This window comes from Myotis myotis, unplaced genomic scaffold (assembly GCF_014108235.1).
Source record: "Myotis myotis isolate mMyoMyo1 unplaced genomic scaffold, mMyoMyo1.p scaffold_m19_p_8, whole genome shotgun sequence".
In the NCBI taxonomy this organism is placed as follows: Eukaryota; Metazoa; Chordata; class Mammalia; order Chiroptera; family Vespertilionidae; genus Myotis; species Myotis myotis.
The window spans coordinates 1,188,923-1,206,364 of record NW_023416390.1 but is presented as its reverse complement, the minus strand read 5'-3'; the positions used below and the strand labels follow the sequence as shown (position 1 = coordinate 1,206,364).

The following is a 17,442-nucleotide window of genomic DNA, read 5'->3' as shown; positions in this document are numbered from 1 at the left end:
ACACATATGTAATACCCTTTGTAATACTTTAAGCAATAAAAAAAAAAAAAAATCTAAAAAAAACAAAACAAAAAAAAAACAAAGATGATGCTCAGCACATCCTAGTGAAGGCCTGGGGGGGGCGGGGGAGGGGCCTGGAGGGAGCAGAGCAGGGGCTCCCTGGGGAAGAAGGGGCGTCTGTAACCCTTTCCACAATAAGATGCGTTTGTTAAACATACACAAGTGCTAACCTAACAAAGAAAAACAAAGGCGGCTTCTTGTTTCTCAGATAAACAAATAAATAAATAAAGCTTGATGCACAATAACAGCAAACGTTTCAGATATCAGCGATGTCAGCTTCAAATTCAAAAGGCCACGCCGAGGGGTATGCGTTCCGATGAGAAGCAACGGACAAGCAGAGGAAGCGTCCCTGGTGAGTGAACGGCTGTTTGCTGGGCCACCCTGACGGGGCGGGGGGGGGGGGGCGCACGGAGGACTTGGACCACATGGCCCCGCTCCCTCCCTCCCCCCGTCACCCCGGCTCGGTGAAACCACAGTTGTCTCTGACGATAGCGCCCTTCCTGTAGCAGGGCCTCTAACCAACTTCCTTTACGCCCTTCGGGGAAGGTCAAAGGTTGCTCCTGAGTTCCCATTTCTCAGAGTGACCACCTTACCATAACCACACCCCAAACGGCAGGCTTTGGGGGGCACACTCGGCTCCCCCTCGGCACTTATCTACAACCAGGAAAGCACAAATGGTGCAGCCACTTGTGATGGTTGGAGGCAACGGGCCAGACCAGTTGGAAAATCCAAAGGCCTGGATTTCCACGGAACACGATTCCCTAGGCCTGATCGATACGTTAATCCATCAGCGGCCTCCATTAGGGGCGGAGTGGCCGCAGCTCTAGAGAGGAACCATCCGCTCCCCTCAGAGTAAAAATAACAGGATTTCACCTGCTCTGCAGCGGAATTCTTTCCTAAAAAGAGTGCCTGCGGAAGACGCCGTGCGAACGGACAAACACGCGTCGGCAGGACGCACGGCCAGCAGAGGGGAGAGCTGCCCGCAGCCTGTCCTGTCCAGAGAGAAGAAACCCGGGCCTTCCCATACAGCCCCCCGGGGGCCCGCCAGCCTTCGCCGGCTTATTCATATGCTGAGAACGTTCTGGTCTGTGTTCAGGTTTCCTGGACACAAAACAAGAGGAAGAAAAACCGTTTCCGTTCAGTCTCTCGTAAGAGCCGTCTGTCTTCTCAGCAAAACAAAAGGGCTGATGCGGTGAGACCTGCACCCCGGCCACGGGGCCTGCCCCTTGCTTAGGTAACGTTCCACGGACAACGCCGACTCTAGGTTGTTCTAAAAGAAAAACTGATTTTACTCCAGAAGATGCTTTCATAGTCTTACTACAGAAGCTTCCGTGTACTTTTACAGTCAACAACAGGAAACACGATGGAGCAGTGAGAACAAGCCCCGCCTCCGTGACCAGAACGTTGTAAGACTGGGGGTCACCTCCTCTGTCTACACTCGCCCCTGACTAACCTGCTACGGGCGATACGTCCAGGCAGAATGCTGAGCTTCTGAAATATTTAGTTTCCTACATGTGGTCTCTGACGGTAACGGCATGGACCTGGTGAGTTCCAGATGTTTCACAAACATCAACCCCATTACTTGACGATTCTGCACAGGAGTCTCCTCTCTCTCTCAGAGCAAGTCTCACCGGCCCGCCCACAGCTCACATAGGAAGAGAAGGGGGCGGGGGGGGGGGGGGGCGGGCGGCCGCCTGGCTCAGTGACTGAGTGTTGGTCTCTGAACCAGGAGGTCACAGTTCAATTCCCGGTCAGAGCACAGGCCCAGGTTGCAGCTCGGTCCCCAGTAGGGGCTGTGCAGGAGGCAGCTGATCAATGACTCCCTCTCATTATGGATGTTGCTCTCTCTCTCTCCCTTCCTTTCTGGGATTAATAAATAAATATATACATATACATACATACATATACATACTAGAGGCCTGGTGCACAAAAATCTGTGCACTTGAGGGGGGTCCCTCAGCCCGGCCTGTGCCCTCTTGCAGTCTGGGACCCCTTGGGGGATGTCCACTAACCAGCGGGGAGCAGGCCTAAGCTGCAGTCGGACATCCTTAGTGCTGCTGAGGAGGCTGGAGAGGCTCCCACCACCACCGCTGTACCGGCAGCCGGCAGCCTGGCTTGTGGCTGAGCAGAGCTCCCCCTGTGGGAGCGCACTGACCACCAGGGGACAGCTCCTGCATTGAGTGTCTGCCCCCTGGTGGTCAGGGTGTGTCATAGTGACCAGTCATTACCAGTCATTAGGGTCAATTTGCATATTACCCTTTTATTATATAGGAGTGCCTGGCCAGCCTGGGCAGGCTGGCCACAGGCCCTTCAGGGTGGGGGTCCCCACTGGGGTGCCTGGCCAGCCTGGGTGAGGGGCTGAGGGCCATTTTCAGACTGGCCACAGCCCCTTCAGGGTGGGGGGGGGGGTCCTGCTGGGGTACCTGGCCAGTCTGGGTGAGTGGCTGATGGCAGTTTGCAGGCTGGCCAAACCCCCCAGCAGGGACCCTCACCCCATGAGGGTGTGGCCAGCCTGGGTGAGGGGCTGATGGCTGTTTGCAGGCTGGCACAGCCCCTTCAGTGTGGGGATCCCCACTGGGGTGCCTGGCCATCCTGGGTGAGGGGCTGAGGGCCGTTTTCAGGCTGGCTAAGCCCCCCAGCGGGGACCCTCACCCCATGAGGGTGTGGCCAGCCTGGGTGAGGGGCTGATGGCTGTTTGCAGGCTGGCCACAGCCCCCAGCCACTCAAGCTCCCAGTGGAGGTGGCTGGAAGCAGGTATCTGGGATTTGTTTATCTTCTATAATTGAAACTTTGCTGAGACCTCCGCTCTCAGCTGGCTCAGGGCTGGCGGGAAGCTTGGCTTCCTCCATCGCCCGGGCAACCAAGCCTCCTGCTTGCTCCAGCTCGTGGCTGTCGGCCGCCATCTTGGTTGGGTTAATTTGCATATAGTCACTCTGATTGGCTGGTGGGTGTGGCTTAGGGTGTAGCAAAGGTACAGTCAATTAGCATCTTTGTCTTTTATTAGTGTAGATTTTAAAATAAAGAAGAGACTGGGCAGATTTGGACCCATTGCCTGAACCCCAAGCCCATGCTCTAGTCACCAAACCACACAGCCTAGGCCCCCTGCCCCCGTGAAGACCTCGGCCACAGAACAGCACGTGAGTAACAGAGACCAGGGCTCCACCCGGATGACCACACGTGAGCCCCGCCTCCCTCCGCACCCCAAGGCCCCTCATCCCCAAGGCCTTCCCTCTCCAGCCTCACCCAGGAGTCACCCAGCTTCTAAAGCGCCTGCAAGAGTCTGACTGCCCCCTTTTTAGGGCAAAGGGAACTGCTCCTTGGTAATTACTGAGGATGGTTAGTTAAATGCCCTTGTTTGCCTTGTAGATTTAAAACTTGTTTTTCAAAGTCAGAGGCCCTGGGGCAGTGCTTTGAGGAGAAAAGGGGTCCTGTTTAGGGGAAGGATGCTAAATTCACTGTGAAGTGACAGGAAAGGGGGTGGGGGGGGGGTGGTGAGAGGCAGGAGATCATCGTCCTGGCCCAGGAAGTGAGAGAGCCAAGTGCTAATGGGAGACAAAAATAGAGGCAGGCAGGGAAAGAAGCAAAAAAGCAGAAAAGGGAGAGAAAACGAGGCTCATGGTGCTCAGGGGTGAGAACTGCACGTGGGCATATTCACATCATGGCTCCTTCCCCAGCCGTGTTCGCACAGCACCCCGCACGCCCCTCGAACACACACCGCTACCACCTGAGGTCTCCTTGTCTTGACCACTCGGGGTGTTCTCTGCCATCGGTGATCAGGTTTTGTTTTTAAAAATATAAATGGCCCGGCCGGTGTGGCTCAGTGGTTGAGCGTCAACCTATGAACCAGGAGGTCCCGGTTCGATTCCTGGTCAGGGCACAGGCCCAGGTTGTGGGCTCGAACCCCAGTGTGGGGCGTGCAGGAGGCAGCCGATCCGTGAGTCTCTCTCATTACTGATGTTTCTCTCTCTCTCTCTCTCTCCCTCTCTTCCTCTCTGAAATCAATAAAAATACATTTTTTAAAAAGGGCCGGGAAATACGGTTTCCCCGAGTGGAGAGATGATACCATTAATCCCGAAAGCCTGGCGCAGTCCTGGTGATGAAAGTAACAATTAAAAGGCAGATTTCAGCTGCTGTCATCTGAAAGTTCTCTTTTGACCCCAAACCCGTTTAGGGACCCAAGGTTCAGCCTGGCTCCAGCAGGTGGGGGGGGGGGGGGGCGGGGCGCAGGTGTTCACACCCCTCCTTGGAAATTAGTAACCGCCTGGGAGGCCTCACCTGCTGAGGTGCCTACGGTTTGTCCTCAGACCTGTGGTCGGGTGCCTCAGTCACGAGCGCTCATGAGTTATTGGCTTCGCAGCCCCGTCCTCAGGGACCAGCGAGCCAGGTGCAGAGTTCCCAGCTCGGCAGCCAACAGCTCTGAACAGAGGGTTATTCAGGTGTCAGGTACCCCCAGGTCATGACAGCATGAAACCTGAACATGACCCCAGGCAACGGCCCCGGTGCATCAACAGACATTGTCTGTGCCTCGATGGCCATTCTGCAGACGCCTTATGCCGGGGTTCATGTCCCAGCATCAAGAAGGGTTCAGGAATCTGGAAAAGGCTGTGCACAGATGACATAGAAATCCAGAGACTAATAAAGAGTCCGGAGACGAGAGATAATTTTGAAAGGCATTGGGGGTCAGAGGACCTTCAGCTAAAGGAACTGAAGACTCTCTCCTTGTCTAGGACCCTTGCTTTTATTAACACAATTTGTCCTAAGGCAAGGTGGAGATAATACACTTCAAAGGGTACAGAAGCATTGTCAGTTTAGGGAATAGCCTACGGCTGTTCAGGGGTTTGGCCAGCAGGAGGCAATAACATGTAGATTAAGATGCCCTTTAACTGTCTGGCAGCCACAATCAGTTCCTATTCAGGTTTGGGGAAATGCCGTTAGCCATTCCCAACAGGTGACTACATGTGTGACTCAACCCTGTTGAGTCCTCAAGTTTCATCAACCTTTTGATGAAACTCTTGAAATTATGACCTGCTGGAGCTGGTCTACGGCATCCGTGAAAAACCGAAGGCTGGAGGGACTGACCCAGGCGCCCGCCAGGCCACCAGTCCGTTCAGGGGCTGTCCTGGCAGCAGAGGTCATGCTCACGCCACGCTTGCCGATTTCACATCACACGTGCACAGTAGCAGGAACACCTCACACGCGAAGAAAACACAAAAACAGCCCTGGCTGGTGTGGCTCAGTGGATAGAGCGGTGGCCTGCAGACTGAAGGGTCCCAGGTTCGATTCCGGTCAAGGGCACAGGCCAGGGTTGCGGGCTCGATCCCCAGTGTGGGGTGTGCAGGAGGCAGCCGACCCATGATTCTCTCTCATCATTGATGTTTCTCTCTCCCTCTCCCTTTTTCTCTGAAATCAATAAAAAATGTATTTTTAAATAAATAAAATAAAATAAAACATCCCTGGGACACGCACCCCAAGAATAAGCCAGGGCTCAGAGCGGGAGCCCAGGGTGGAGGCCGGACGTCTCTCCCAGCCTCCCGCTGTCAGCGAAGGCCAGCGGCGGGCAGGGCCACACGTGTAACCCGCTATCGGCTCAGGTTTCTAAAGGCTCCAACTCCCAGCAAAGCTAACAAGTGAACTGAAACGATACAGTTTAGGAATAATATTTCTTTACTGAAAAAAAAACTAAGTATGAGAACTGCTAACACCGGCCCACGTTCAATCTTCAGTTATTCCCCAAATCGCTCTGCTCTAGAAACGCCGGGGAGGAAAAGCACAGGGTTAGCTCTCGCTGGCGTGTCAAGGAGATGAGCATGAAGTCTTCGCTCCCGGGAAAGACACAGAACCCACAGGAGGCCGCGCAGCACCCGGGCGCAGGTGCCAGCCGCCAGCCTCCAGGCCACCCCGGCAGGTCGGGGAGGGCACCGTTCCCTCGCACCCTCACCCGCCTGCACTCCCTCAGGCCCAGGTGGGCGGGCCTGTGCTCAGACACCGTCGGCAGGTTCTGAAGAACAGCCTGCTGCCCCGGCCCCCGTCACCAGAGACAACGCGCGTGGGCCCAGAATCTGCTGTCGTGGACCCACAGGCTCCGCTTCCACTAAAGGCCCGTTAGACGCCTCCAAACGGAATCTCCCAAGCAGCCAGGGGCTCCTTCCTGACACTGACGATGCACCTCATCCCGGCACTTCCAGTCACCATTTCCCAGGTGAAACTGCAAAGCCCACTTTAAATATATATGTGCATATATTGGTATTGATGTCAGAGAGGAAGGGAGAGGGAGAGAGAAACAGCCATGATGAGAGAGAATCATGGACCGGCTGCCTCCTGCAGGCCCCTCACTGGGGATGGAGCCCGCAACCCGGGCCTGTGCCCTGACCGGGAATCAAACCCTGACCTCCTGGTTCCTAGGTCAAATCTCAACCCCTGAGCCAGCCGGCCGGGCCAAAGCACACTTTTTACCAACAGCAGACGGAAACGCTGATATCCATCTCCCACCTCAGACGATGTGGACAAAGGAAACGTTAAGACACACTACACTCAGCCAAGAGGATGGACGACGACAGTCCTGCAGCAAACCCAGTCGGACAGCGGCGAGTGAGCATCCAGTTCCACGTCTGCCTGCTGTGGGGGAAGAGCTCTGTGTCAGGAAAGCATCAGTTATTTCTGTTCAGTCACATCAAGCACACGGAGAACCCGCCACTCAAACACGCGGGACCGGAAGTCCACACGGCGGGTGTGTGTGTGTGTGTATGTGTGGCCCTGTGAGCAACACCGAGAAACAGGTCCCTTTGGTTATGAAAACCCCGGAGAGAAATCACAGCCGCCCCGTCTGGGAAGAGGGCCTTTACAACACGAGCAGGTCAGACAGGACAATCGGTCTCTAACCCACTTCTCCTGTTGATTCTCAAATTCCTTCAACAACAGCAGCAAGAAAGCAAATAAACGCTTTCATGGATGGGAGATTTCAATCAGGTTTGTGGAAATCAAATTATTTGAATTCCATAAAAAGTAGTCAGTAATAATATATATCAAATATCATTATTTGAAACTAAATTTGGTGAGATCGGTTTCAGGTATTTAGAATATGAAAAAAAAAATTTTAACTTCAAAGGTGTGACACTTGGCCCAACAATTCCGCTCCTCCAAAATCGCCTCCAATTGCACTCGAGAACATGTGTGCAGCCTGGCCTGTGTGGCTCAGTGGTTGAGCATCCACCCATGAACCAGGAGGTCAGGGTTTGAGTCTAGTCAGGTCACATGCCCAGGCTGCAGACTCGATCCCCAGTGTGGGGCATGCAGGAGGCAGCCCATCCATGATTCTCTCTCATCATTGATGTTTCTATCTCTCTCTCCCTCTCTCTTCCACTCTGAAATATATATATATATATTTTTAGAAGATGTGTCAACACAAAGATCTGTACAAGAATGTAGCAGCTCCAGGTACAATATCTGAAATGGGAAGCAACCCACATATCCATCCCCAGAAGCAGTGACAAACCAAGCGTGGTCATTCCTATAATGAAATACGATTCAGCAGGGAAAAGAAAAACTACTGAACAAGCCACCGCAGGGGAACCCACGGAAAGCAGACTGAGTGGAAGAAGCTACACACACAGAGAGCCCGTGCTTCGTGCCTCCACGGGAGGAACAGAAATTCAACGCTCACCTACTGGGAAAACCATCGGGGGGTGGGCCCTGGGAAAGAGGAGGCCCTGCCTGGGAAGGGCCACGGGGACGGCGAGGGGATGTGCAGGCTCCGTGTCTCCATCGGGGGTGGTCACGGGCAGACACCCATCGGTCAGACAGAGCACTGAGGGGTGCGCATGTCCGTGTATTTTACCTCAAAGGGAAAGAAGAGCCCGTGATGGGGGAATGGGGGGAGGTGTGGGCACAGAATTCACAGCTGAAGGTGATCTTTGTCCAGGCTGTGATGTGTATGGGTTTTTTATTTATTTATCTTCATTGTTGAAAGATGTCCCCTTTGCCCCCACCCATTGCCCCCTCCACCCTGCTCCCGTCCCCTCCCCAGGCCTCCATCCCACTATCGGCTGTGTCCATGGTTATGCATCTATGCATACAAGTTCTCTGGTTAATCTCCTTTTAGATACTATTTTTTTTGCTTCCTGTATTTTTTACATTTTCCAACATAAAAAGTTTAAAAATATGTATCGGTGAGATGTACAATCAAAACACGTTTATACCATAAAAATACGCTTTCCCGTATGCGAGGACATTCATTACCACCCGGGTGACCCCTGCGCCCCCTACCCCTCACTGGGAGGACCTGAGGTGGCGCTCATTATTTCCTCTGCTCCCCGCCCCCATCTATCTACCGGGTATCAGAGCGGATATGATGCGCTTGTCCATTCTTCCCAGGCCCTCAAATATGATGAATAATGATCCTGGTTCATCTGGAGAACCCGGAGGGGGGGGCTGCGTCCTCTGGAGAAAACCACTGACTGACAGGTCTCAGCCTTCGCCTTTCCTCTCACTGCTCTCTAAGAAGGGCATTTTATGAGTTAGCTAGAGGTCCGGTGCACAAAATCCATGCACAGGGGTGGCGTTCCCTCAGCCCGGCCTGCACCTTCTCCAATCCAGAACCCCTCAGGGGATGGGATGTTTGACTGCTGGTTTAGGCTTGATCCCACAACCAGCAGTCAGATATGCCTCTCACAGTCTGGGACCACTGGCTCCTAACCGCTCACCTGCCTGCCTGCCTGATTGCCCCTAACTGCTCCCCTGTCAGCCTGATCGCCCCTAACTGCCTCTGCCTTGGCCCTGCACCCAGGACCCAGGATTCCCTCCTCTGAACGGCCACAGGCACCCAGGACCCGGGCTTCCTTCCCTCTGGCCAGCTGCAGGCACCCGGGACCCGGGCCGGCTTCACCCAGGCTGGCTTCACCCGGGCTGGCCGCAGCCACAGGGGACCGTAGGCGGGTGGCTTGTCCCTTTCCCAAGCTGCAGCCACTGGCACCCGGGTCTGCAGGGCAGGCGGCTTGTCTCGGGCCTGGCTTTGTCAGGAAGGACGTCCAGAAGGTCATCGGTGCTGGAGCGGTCCATCCTTGCTGTTTCAAGGGACCTGGCATATATGGCATACTGTTCTTAATATGTTTGCTCACCTTCTTGGCACTATGTGTTTTAACCAAAGTCACCTCTCTGAGAAAGGTTGTTTCCCCAGGTAGGGATTTTCCCCTTAAGTTAGGGAGGGAATAAAACCCCTTAACTAAGTGCCAGGCGGGTAATTAATCACTTTACGAACAATCATGCTTAAGCTACATAATCTTTACTCCCTGGAATGGAGATAAGAAACGCCCTAACCTTTGGAATAGAGATTGATAGGATTGGAATCAACTGGTATAAATACAGATGTAACAAGACAACAGGACACAGAACCTAGACACAGAACCTACACACAGAACCTAGACACAGAACCTACACAGAACCTAGAGACAGAAGAACTTCGCTGGAGAGAACATGGCAAAAGATCCTGGACAGAAACTGGCCACAGAACCTAGACACAGAACCTAGCAAGAGAACCTGGCTGAAGAACCTAGAGACAGAACCTGGCTACAGAACCTGGATAGAACATGGCAAGAGAACCTGACTAGAACCTGGTGACTGAACCTGGCTAGAGAACCTGGACAGAACCTGGCTGGAGAACCTAGAGAGGGAACATGGCTACAGAACCTGACTGGAGAACCTGGAGAACCTAGCAAGAGAACATGGACACAGAACCTGGCTGGAGATCCTAACCAGAACTTCACTGGAGATCCTGACCAGATCCTGGCTAGAGATCCTGGCTAGGCTGCTGATCAACTGAACGCTGCCTCTGTGTCATTCCCTCTTCGCCGACTCCGTCCACACCTTTGGGGACCCCTGGACCTGCTGGGGTTGGACCCCAGCATCTGGCACCCGAACAGGGACCCCCTAGGTAAGCCCCACTCTCGGGATGGACAGGACTCCACCGTAGGAAGAGGGTGGATAGTCTTCACCAACTCCGTCCACACCTTTGGGGACCCCTAGATCTGCTGGGGTTGGACCCCAGCACATCGGGAAGATGTCCGGTCTAATTAGCATATTACCCTTTTATTAGTATAGAGGAGAACATGTAAATTTACTGTTTTTAAATCCTGATTTTTCTAAATCTCATATTCAACTTTTACTTTTTGCTTTTTTATTTTATTTTAATCCTCACCCAATTGCATTGATTTCAGAGAGAGAGGAAGGGAGTGGGAGGGACGGAGGGAGAAACATAGATGTGAGAGAGAAACGTCCATTCACTGCCTCCCATACACGCCCCAACTGGGAACCAAACCAGCGACCTTTCGGCGCACAGGACGGTGCCAAACAAGGGGCCGCACCGGCCAGGACACACTCGCCCCTTTTAACCCACATTCTTCTTCCTCGCAAACAGAGAGACGTACAGTCCCTGACTCATAAAACCCAGAGAGCACTAACCACGGTCCATGGCTAGTTTCTCTGCTATCTGTTCAGCACACACCACTCACTGGATGTGCCTTCATCATTTTCTAGATTTTTCCTGAGCAAAGTCCTCTCCTTTTCCACATACCAGGTCCTGAGGATCAGAACACCACACAGAGGCAGAGAAGAACCGCTGCTCAGCCACAGCTGTTTAAAGACACGCTCACGCCTGCGAGGCCGTAAGAGGGCTGCCAGTGCACACGGGGACAGAATTTCCTGGGCAGAACCCAGTAACTGGACTCTGGTGTTGGCATCAATCAGTCGGCTACGGTCAGCATAAGACAAACACTGAAATCAGCTGATATTAAAAATCCAAAATTTGTATATCTATTTATAACCTCTACCACAAATACTTCTACCGAACGTTTCCTTACTTTGCATATGTCGCCTGCTAAATTCCAAGAAGAATTTCACAGGAGGTTACATCAGTGAAAGGGATCCTGATGCCAGCATTTTTTAAAATATATTTTTATTGATTTCGGAGAGGAAGGAAGTGGGAGAGAGAGAGAGAGAAACATCAGTGATGAGAGAGAATCATTGATCAGCTTCCTCCTACACACCCCACACTGGCGATCAAGCCCGCAAATTGGGCATGTGCCCTGACCAGGAATCAAACCGTGACCTCCTGGTTCACAGGTCGAAGCTCAACCCCTGAGCCACGCTGGCTGGGCCTGATGCCAGCATTTTTGTTCTTCCACTCATCCATCCATTCATCCAACAAACCACTGCTGGCCTGGGCACACCAGGTGCTCTTTTGGGTATTAGAGACATGCAGAACAACCTATATATATAAAAGGCTACTCTGCAGTGTCCCCTCGGGAGTTCGACCGGGAGACCGGGACTTCGATCGCTCCTATGACGTGCGCTGACCACCAGGGGGTGGCGCAGAACGAAGGAAGGAAGGCCCCAGCCGGCAGCCGGCAACCAGAAGGCTCCGATCGCCCTGATCGCCGGCCAGGCCTAGGGGCCCTGCCCGTGCACGAATGTCGTGCACCAGGCCTCTGGTTTAATATCACTGTGAACAGAGCAAAGGCGATGCTGCCATAGAGCTTACAATCCAGGAGGGAGACGGGCTTCTAAGAGCCGAGGACACTGCCTGCCGTGGGAGAACCATTACAGACGGTGGTTTCATATGCCGGTCGGGAAAGCTCCCCTCCCTGGAGCGTGGCTCGGTTGCTGGGTGCCATCCAGGCACAGAAAGGCTGCTGGGTCGGCTCTGGTCAGGGCACAGGCTCAGCTGCAGGCTGGGCCCCCAGTGGGAGACACACAGAGAAAGTCTCTCTCTCTCTCTCTCTCTCTCTCTCTCTCTCTCTCTCTCCCCCCAAAAAATAATTAATAAAAAATAAAATAAATAAAAAGGGCTTCCCTGTTATAGTGACACCTGAGCAAACCCAAAGGATTCCAGGCAAAAAAGGTAAGTGCAAAGGCCCCCCGTGCCCCAGCCACTTGCAAAGGGAGGAAGAGAGGCAGGGTGGCTGCCGCAGGGAGCGAGGGTCAGGGCTGTGGGAGGTGGGGGGTGGGGGGTGGGGGGAGGCTCGGGCCAGGGTGGAGGCTCTGCAGGCCATTTCCAGGGCCCGGCGTCCAGTCTGGGATGGTGGGCAGCCCCTGGAGGGCGGTGGGCAGAAAGGATCCTATTGAATGCTTTTAAAGGCCACTGGTGGTGCGAGGAGAGGAACACGGGCCAGAGCCGGCGGCCAGGTCACCCGGAGACCTCGGGCCCCGGGGACCCTGTACCTTCACGGCGTAGCCCTGTCTCCCAACAAGGAAAGCCGCCTTCGGCCGCTGCTCTCCTGCTCGGCCCTGGCTGGGAGCCCGAGTCCCGAGGGAAAGCAAAGGGCTCAGGAGTGACCTGTGGGCTCAGGCTCATCCACGGCCACGGCTCCTTCATCTCACTCTTCGCACAGCCTGGAGCTCCCGGCATCCGCCTCCTCAAAGCGACGCCGCGGGTCCGGATACGGATACGGGCCGTGTCCGTGCGATGTCCTCGTGCACACGGTGGACGGGTGTCAGTGGGCGCCCACGCACCTCCTCACGCATGCACCGCGCAGTCACAGCCACTACTATTCCCCCCATAAACCGAATGAAACGCACCGCGAACCCTAAACCGGCCACGCCGCCTTCTCCCGGACGAACGGGTGAGGTCCAGCCCCCCCACTCCTGCCCGTCACTTCCTTCAGCTGAGCCAGCAGCGCAGGCCACCAGGCCTCAGCTCCCCATTACAGAAACCCCGTGGGAAAGCCGCCCGCGTCCAGGGCGCCCTTCAGCTGGGGACCCCGTGGGAGCGCCATGCCCTGCTGAGAGGGCCGGCCCTCCTCGCTCAGGGCACCCCGACAGGGGAAGCACCCCATGTGTCCCCAGTCCTGGCCGGGCGCCTGGCTCGAGCAGCACCGAGTGCGATGCTGGCTCCACTCTTTAAACGTCGCCTCCCCAGCATCTCGTGGAATATTACTGGGCAGCACTTACACACACACAAACGCTGGAATTCGCTCAGGTTTTGCAAAAACCTCAGCCCATTCGCCAACAAATCCATGGCTTTTTTTTCTTTCCAAAGAGCAGGAGGGCAGGCATATGGGGTGGGGGTGGGGAGAGGCAGTGAAATGGAGTCCAGCTCCCTCTGAGCCGGGCTAGTGGGGGCGGGGGGAGGAGGAGGAGCTGAGGGCCAGTCCCTGGCTGGAGGGCCCTGGGCACCTGCCTGTGAGTTCCACCCCCGGAGGGGGGGGGGGGCGCCTTGCTGGGTGGGCTCACCAGGGCTCCTCCTCTCTGCCCTCTCCCCCTCCCTCCATCACAAACTCCCCTCACGGTGTGTCACATCCTGAAGGGATTCTTGCAAACTACCTCACACCCTTCCTTCCCGGAATAAGAAGAGAGAGAAATACATGAAAATCAATCAAGACTTTTTTCTCCAATGTCTGCATTTAAATACAGCAGGTGGGCGGCGGGGAGATGGGGAGCCGGACAGAAACGGATACAGAACAGGATGCTGAAGGGATGTGAGAGCCTGTGAGTGTGGGCGTAGGTGTGTGTGAGTGTGTGTGTCTATTGGAGTGTGTGTGGGGGGGTGTGAGTGTGTATGTGTGAGTCTGTGTGTGTGAATTTGTGTGTGTGCGCCAGTGAGTGTGTATGTCTGTGTGTGTGACTGTGTGTGTCTGTTGGAGTGTGTGTGTGTGTGAGTGTGCGTGTGTCTGTGTGAGTGTGTGTGTGTATGTGTGTGAGTGTGTCTGTGTGAGTGTGCGTGTGTCTGTGTGAGTGTGTGTGTCTGTGTGAGTGTGCGTGTGTATGTGTGTGTGAGTGTGCGTGTGTCTGTGTGAGTGTGTGTGTCTGTGTGAGTGTGTGTGTGTGTGTGTGTGAGCACCGTGTGAGTGTGGGTGTGTATGTGTGTGTGAGTGTGCGTGTGTCTGTGTGAGTGTGTGTGTGTCTGTGTGAGTGTGTGTGTCTGTGAGTGTGCGTGTGTCTGTTGCGTGTGTGTGTGTCTGTGTGAGTGTGGGTGTGTATGTGTGTGTGAGTGTGTGTCTCTGTGTGTGAGTGTGTCTGTGTGAGTGTGCGTGTGTCTGAGTGTGGGTGTGTATGTGTGTGAGCACTGTGTGAGTGTGGGGGGGTGTGAGTGTGTATGTATGTGAGTGTGTATGTCTGTGTGTATGAGTGTGTGTCGGTGTGTGTGTGTGTGTGTGTGAGTGTGCATGTCTGTGAGTGTGCGTGTGTCTGTGTGTGTCTGTGTGTGTGAGTGTGTGTGAGTGTGAGGTGTGTGCCCAGCCCAGCAGGGGGATCCTTCAGGAACAGGGAGGGAGGGAAGATCCATAGAGGCAGCACCGGCGCCCCCTCCCACCCCCTCTGCACCCACTGCACCCTCTGCAGAGCCGGGCTTCCCAGAAAGCTCCTGCCCTCAGGCTGACCCCCCACCCAATAGCACCCAGTCCTGGCAGGGAGGCCGGTGGGCAGGGGACCAGGGTGCCCAGGGTGCCCAGCGGGTTTGGGCTGAGCAGGGAGGCCGGTGGGCAGGGGATCTGGGCTGGGCGGGGGGTCCGGGTGCCCAGGGAGGCCGGTGGGCAGGGGACCAGGGTGCCCAGGGTGCCCAGCGGGTTTGGGCTGAGCAGGGAGGCCGGTGGGCAGGGGGTTTGGGCTGGGCAGGGAGGCCGGTGGGCAGGGGATCTGGGCTGGGCGGGGGGTCCGGGTGCCCAGGGAGGCCGGTGGGCAGGGGACCAGGGTGCCCAGGATGCCCAGCGGGTTTGGGCTGAGCAGGGAGGCCGGTGGGCAGGGGGTTTGGGCTGGGCAGGGAGGCCAGGTGCCCAGGGAGGCCGGTGGGCAGGGGGTTTGGGCTGGGCAGGGAGGCCAGGTGCCCAGGGAGGCCGGTGGGCAGGGGATCTGGGCTGAGCAGGGAGGCCGGGTGCCCAGGGAGGCCGCTGGGCAGGGAGAGGCCGCGGAGCTGCGCGGCGGGCAGGGCGGGGAGGGCGGGGAGGGCGGGATGCAGGGCCGGGGCGGGGACCTACCTGGCGCCGGGGAGGCGGAGGCCCCGGGCCCCTCGGGCGGGTCCTGCGCGGCCCGGTCCCGCGGCCGCGGGCGCTGCTGGATGAGGCTGAGGTCCGAGCGGCCGGGCTGGGCGGCGGGGACCGGGCGCGCCCGCAGCAGCAGCGCCAGGCCCAGGAGCAGCGCGCAGGGGAGCCTCGCCATGGCCGGCAGCCGGGGCCACGGCTCATGGCGGGCGGCGGGCGGGCGCCCTGGGCTGCGGCTCTCCGCCCGCTCCGCTCTGCGCGCTCCCGGCGGCGGGAGGCGGGCGCGGCGGGAGGAGCGGGAGGAGGGACCCGCATCCTCGCGCGAGTGCTCGCGGGGCGGGGCGCGGGGAGCGGGAGCCCGGCCACCCCGGCCGCCACCTGCGGCCCCGCCGGCACCCGGCCACCTGCGCCCTGACCCAGGCTGCGCCCTGACCACCAAAACCCACGGAACTACCACGGGCCCCGAAATGAACACGTAAGATTTGTGTTTACGCGCTAGCGAGGGACCACACGGACCAGCAATTAAGGAAAAAGTCCCACTTGCAGAGGCATTCGCGGAAAAGCCTTAGGAATACATTTACCCAAAGGGGACAGATCTGCAGACGGAAAACTGCGGAACAATGACGAGCGCAAGGAAGGCACGGGCGATGGAGCGCCACCCCTCGCGCGTGGGCTGGAAGAGTGAATGTGGTTGCACTGTCCGTACGCCCCGAAGCATCTAGAGAGTCACTGCAACCCCTTTCAGGATTCCAGTGGCCCTTTTCACAGAAATACTCCTTTTAAATCCTAAAATTCATATGAAACCACAAAAGGCCATGAGTAGCCAAAGCAATCTTGAGCAAAAAGAACAAAGCTGGAGATAATACCCTGCCTGACCTCAAAATACAATACAGCCCCAGGCGTGGCTCAGTGGTGGACCGTTGACCCATGAACCAGGAGGTCACGGTTCGATTCCCGGTCAAGAGAACATGTCTGGGCTGCTACTCTATTCCCAGGGTGGGGCGTGCAGGCAGCAGCCAATCAATGATTCTCTCTCATCATTGATGTTTCTCTCTCTCTCTCCCTCTTCCTTCCTCTCTGAAATTAAATTTATATACATAGATATATCTATATATACAAAAGCCTAAGTGACCCTTATGACCAGACAACGGATGGTCGCTATGACGAGCATTGACCACCAGGGGGCAGGCGCTCAATGCAGGAGCTGCCCCCTGGTGGTCAGTGCACTCTCACAGCCAACCTCCCATGGACCCTCCCCCGGCCGGCCAGATCAGTCCCGATTGGGACTGGGTGAGACAGCCCAGATCAGCCGGGAGGGGCCCAGCCCGAGCACAAATTCATGCACCGGGCCTCTAGTGTGTATATATATGTGTGTGTGTATATATATATATATATATATACACACACACATATAAATAGTATATACACACACACATATATAAATAGTATATACACACACACACACATATAAATAGTATACACACACACACATAAATAGTATACACACACACATATATAAATAGTATACATACACACACATATATAAATAGTATACACACATATAAATAGTATACACACACATATATAAATAGTATACACACACATATAAATAGTATACACACACACACATATATAAATAGTATATACACACACACATATATAAATAGTATATACACACACATATAAATAGTATACACACACATATATAAATAGTATATACACACACACATATATAAATAGTATACACACACACATATATAAATAGTATATACACACACACACACACATATAAATAGTATACACACACACACATAAATAGTATACACACACACATATATAAATAGTATACATACACACACATATATAAATAGTATATACACACACACATATATAAATAGTATATACACACACACACACATATAAATAGTATACACACACACACATAAATAGTATACACACACACATATATAAATAGTATACATACACACACATATATAAATAGTATACACACATATAAATATTATACACACACATATATAAATAGTATACACACACATATAAATAGTATACACACACACATATATAAATAGTATATACACACACACATATATAAATAGTATACACACACACATATAAATAGTATACACACACATATATAAATAGTATATACACACACACATATATAAATAGTATACACACACACATATATAAATAGTATACATACACACACATATATAAATAGTATACACACACAAATAGTATACACACACATATATAAATAGTATACACACACATATATAAATAGTATATACACACACACACACATATAAATAGTATACACACACACATAAATAGTATACACACACACATATATAAATAGTATACATACACACACATATATAAATAGTATACACACATA

The 17,442-nt window shown here is 54.1% G+C and overlaps 1 protein-coding gene across 2 annotated transcripts in view; it reads right to left on the bottom strand.

The window, feature by feature from the left end:
* Positions 1 to 15,300, bottom strand: part of FAM171B (family with sequence similarity 171 member B) — a 36,234-nt gene extending 20,934 nt beyond the window's left edge. For both annotated transcript variants that reach the window (XM_036320665.1, XM_036320666.1), the window contains exon 1: positions 15,021 to 15,300. In XM_036320665.1, the coding sequence (XP_036176558.1) occupies positions 15,021 to 15,201 (181 nt within the window). In that variant the 5' untranslated portion in view covers positions 15,202 to 15,300. The remainder of the gene's footprint in view (positions 1 to 15,020) is intronic.
* Between the last annotated feature and the right edge of the window lie 2,142 nt (positions 15,301 to 17,442).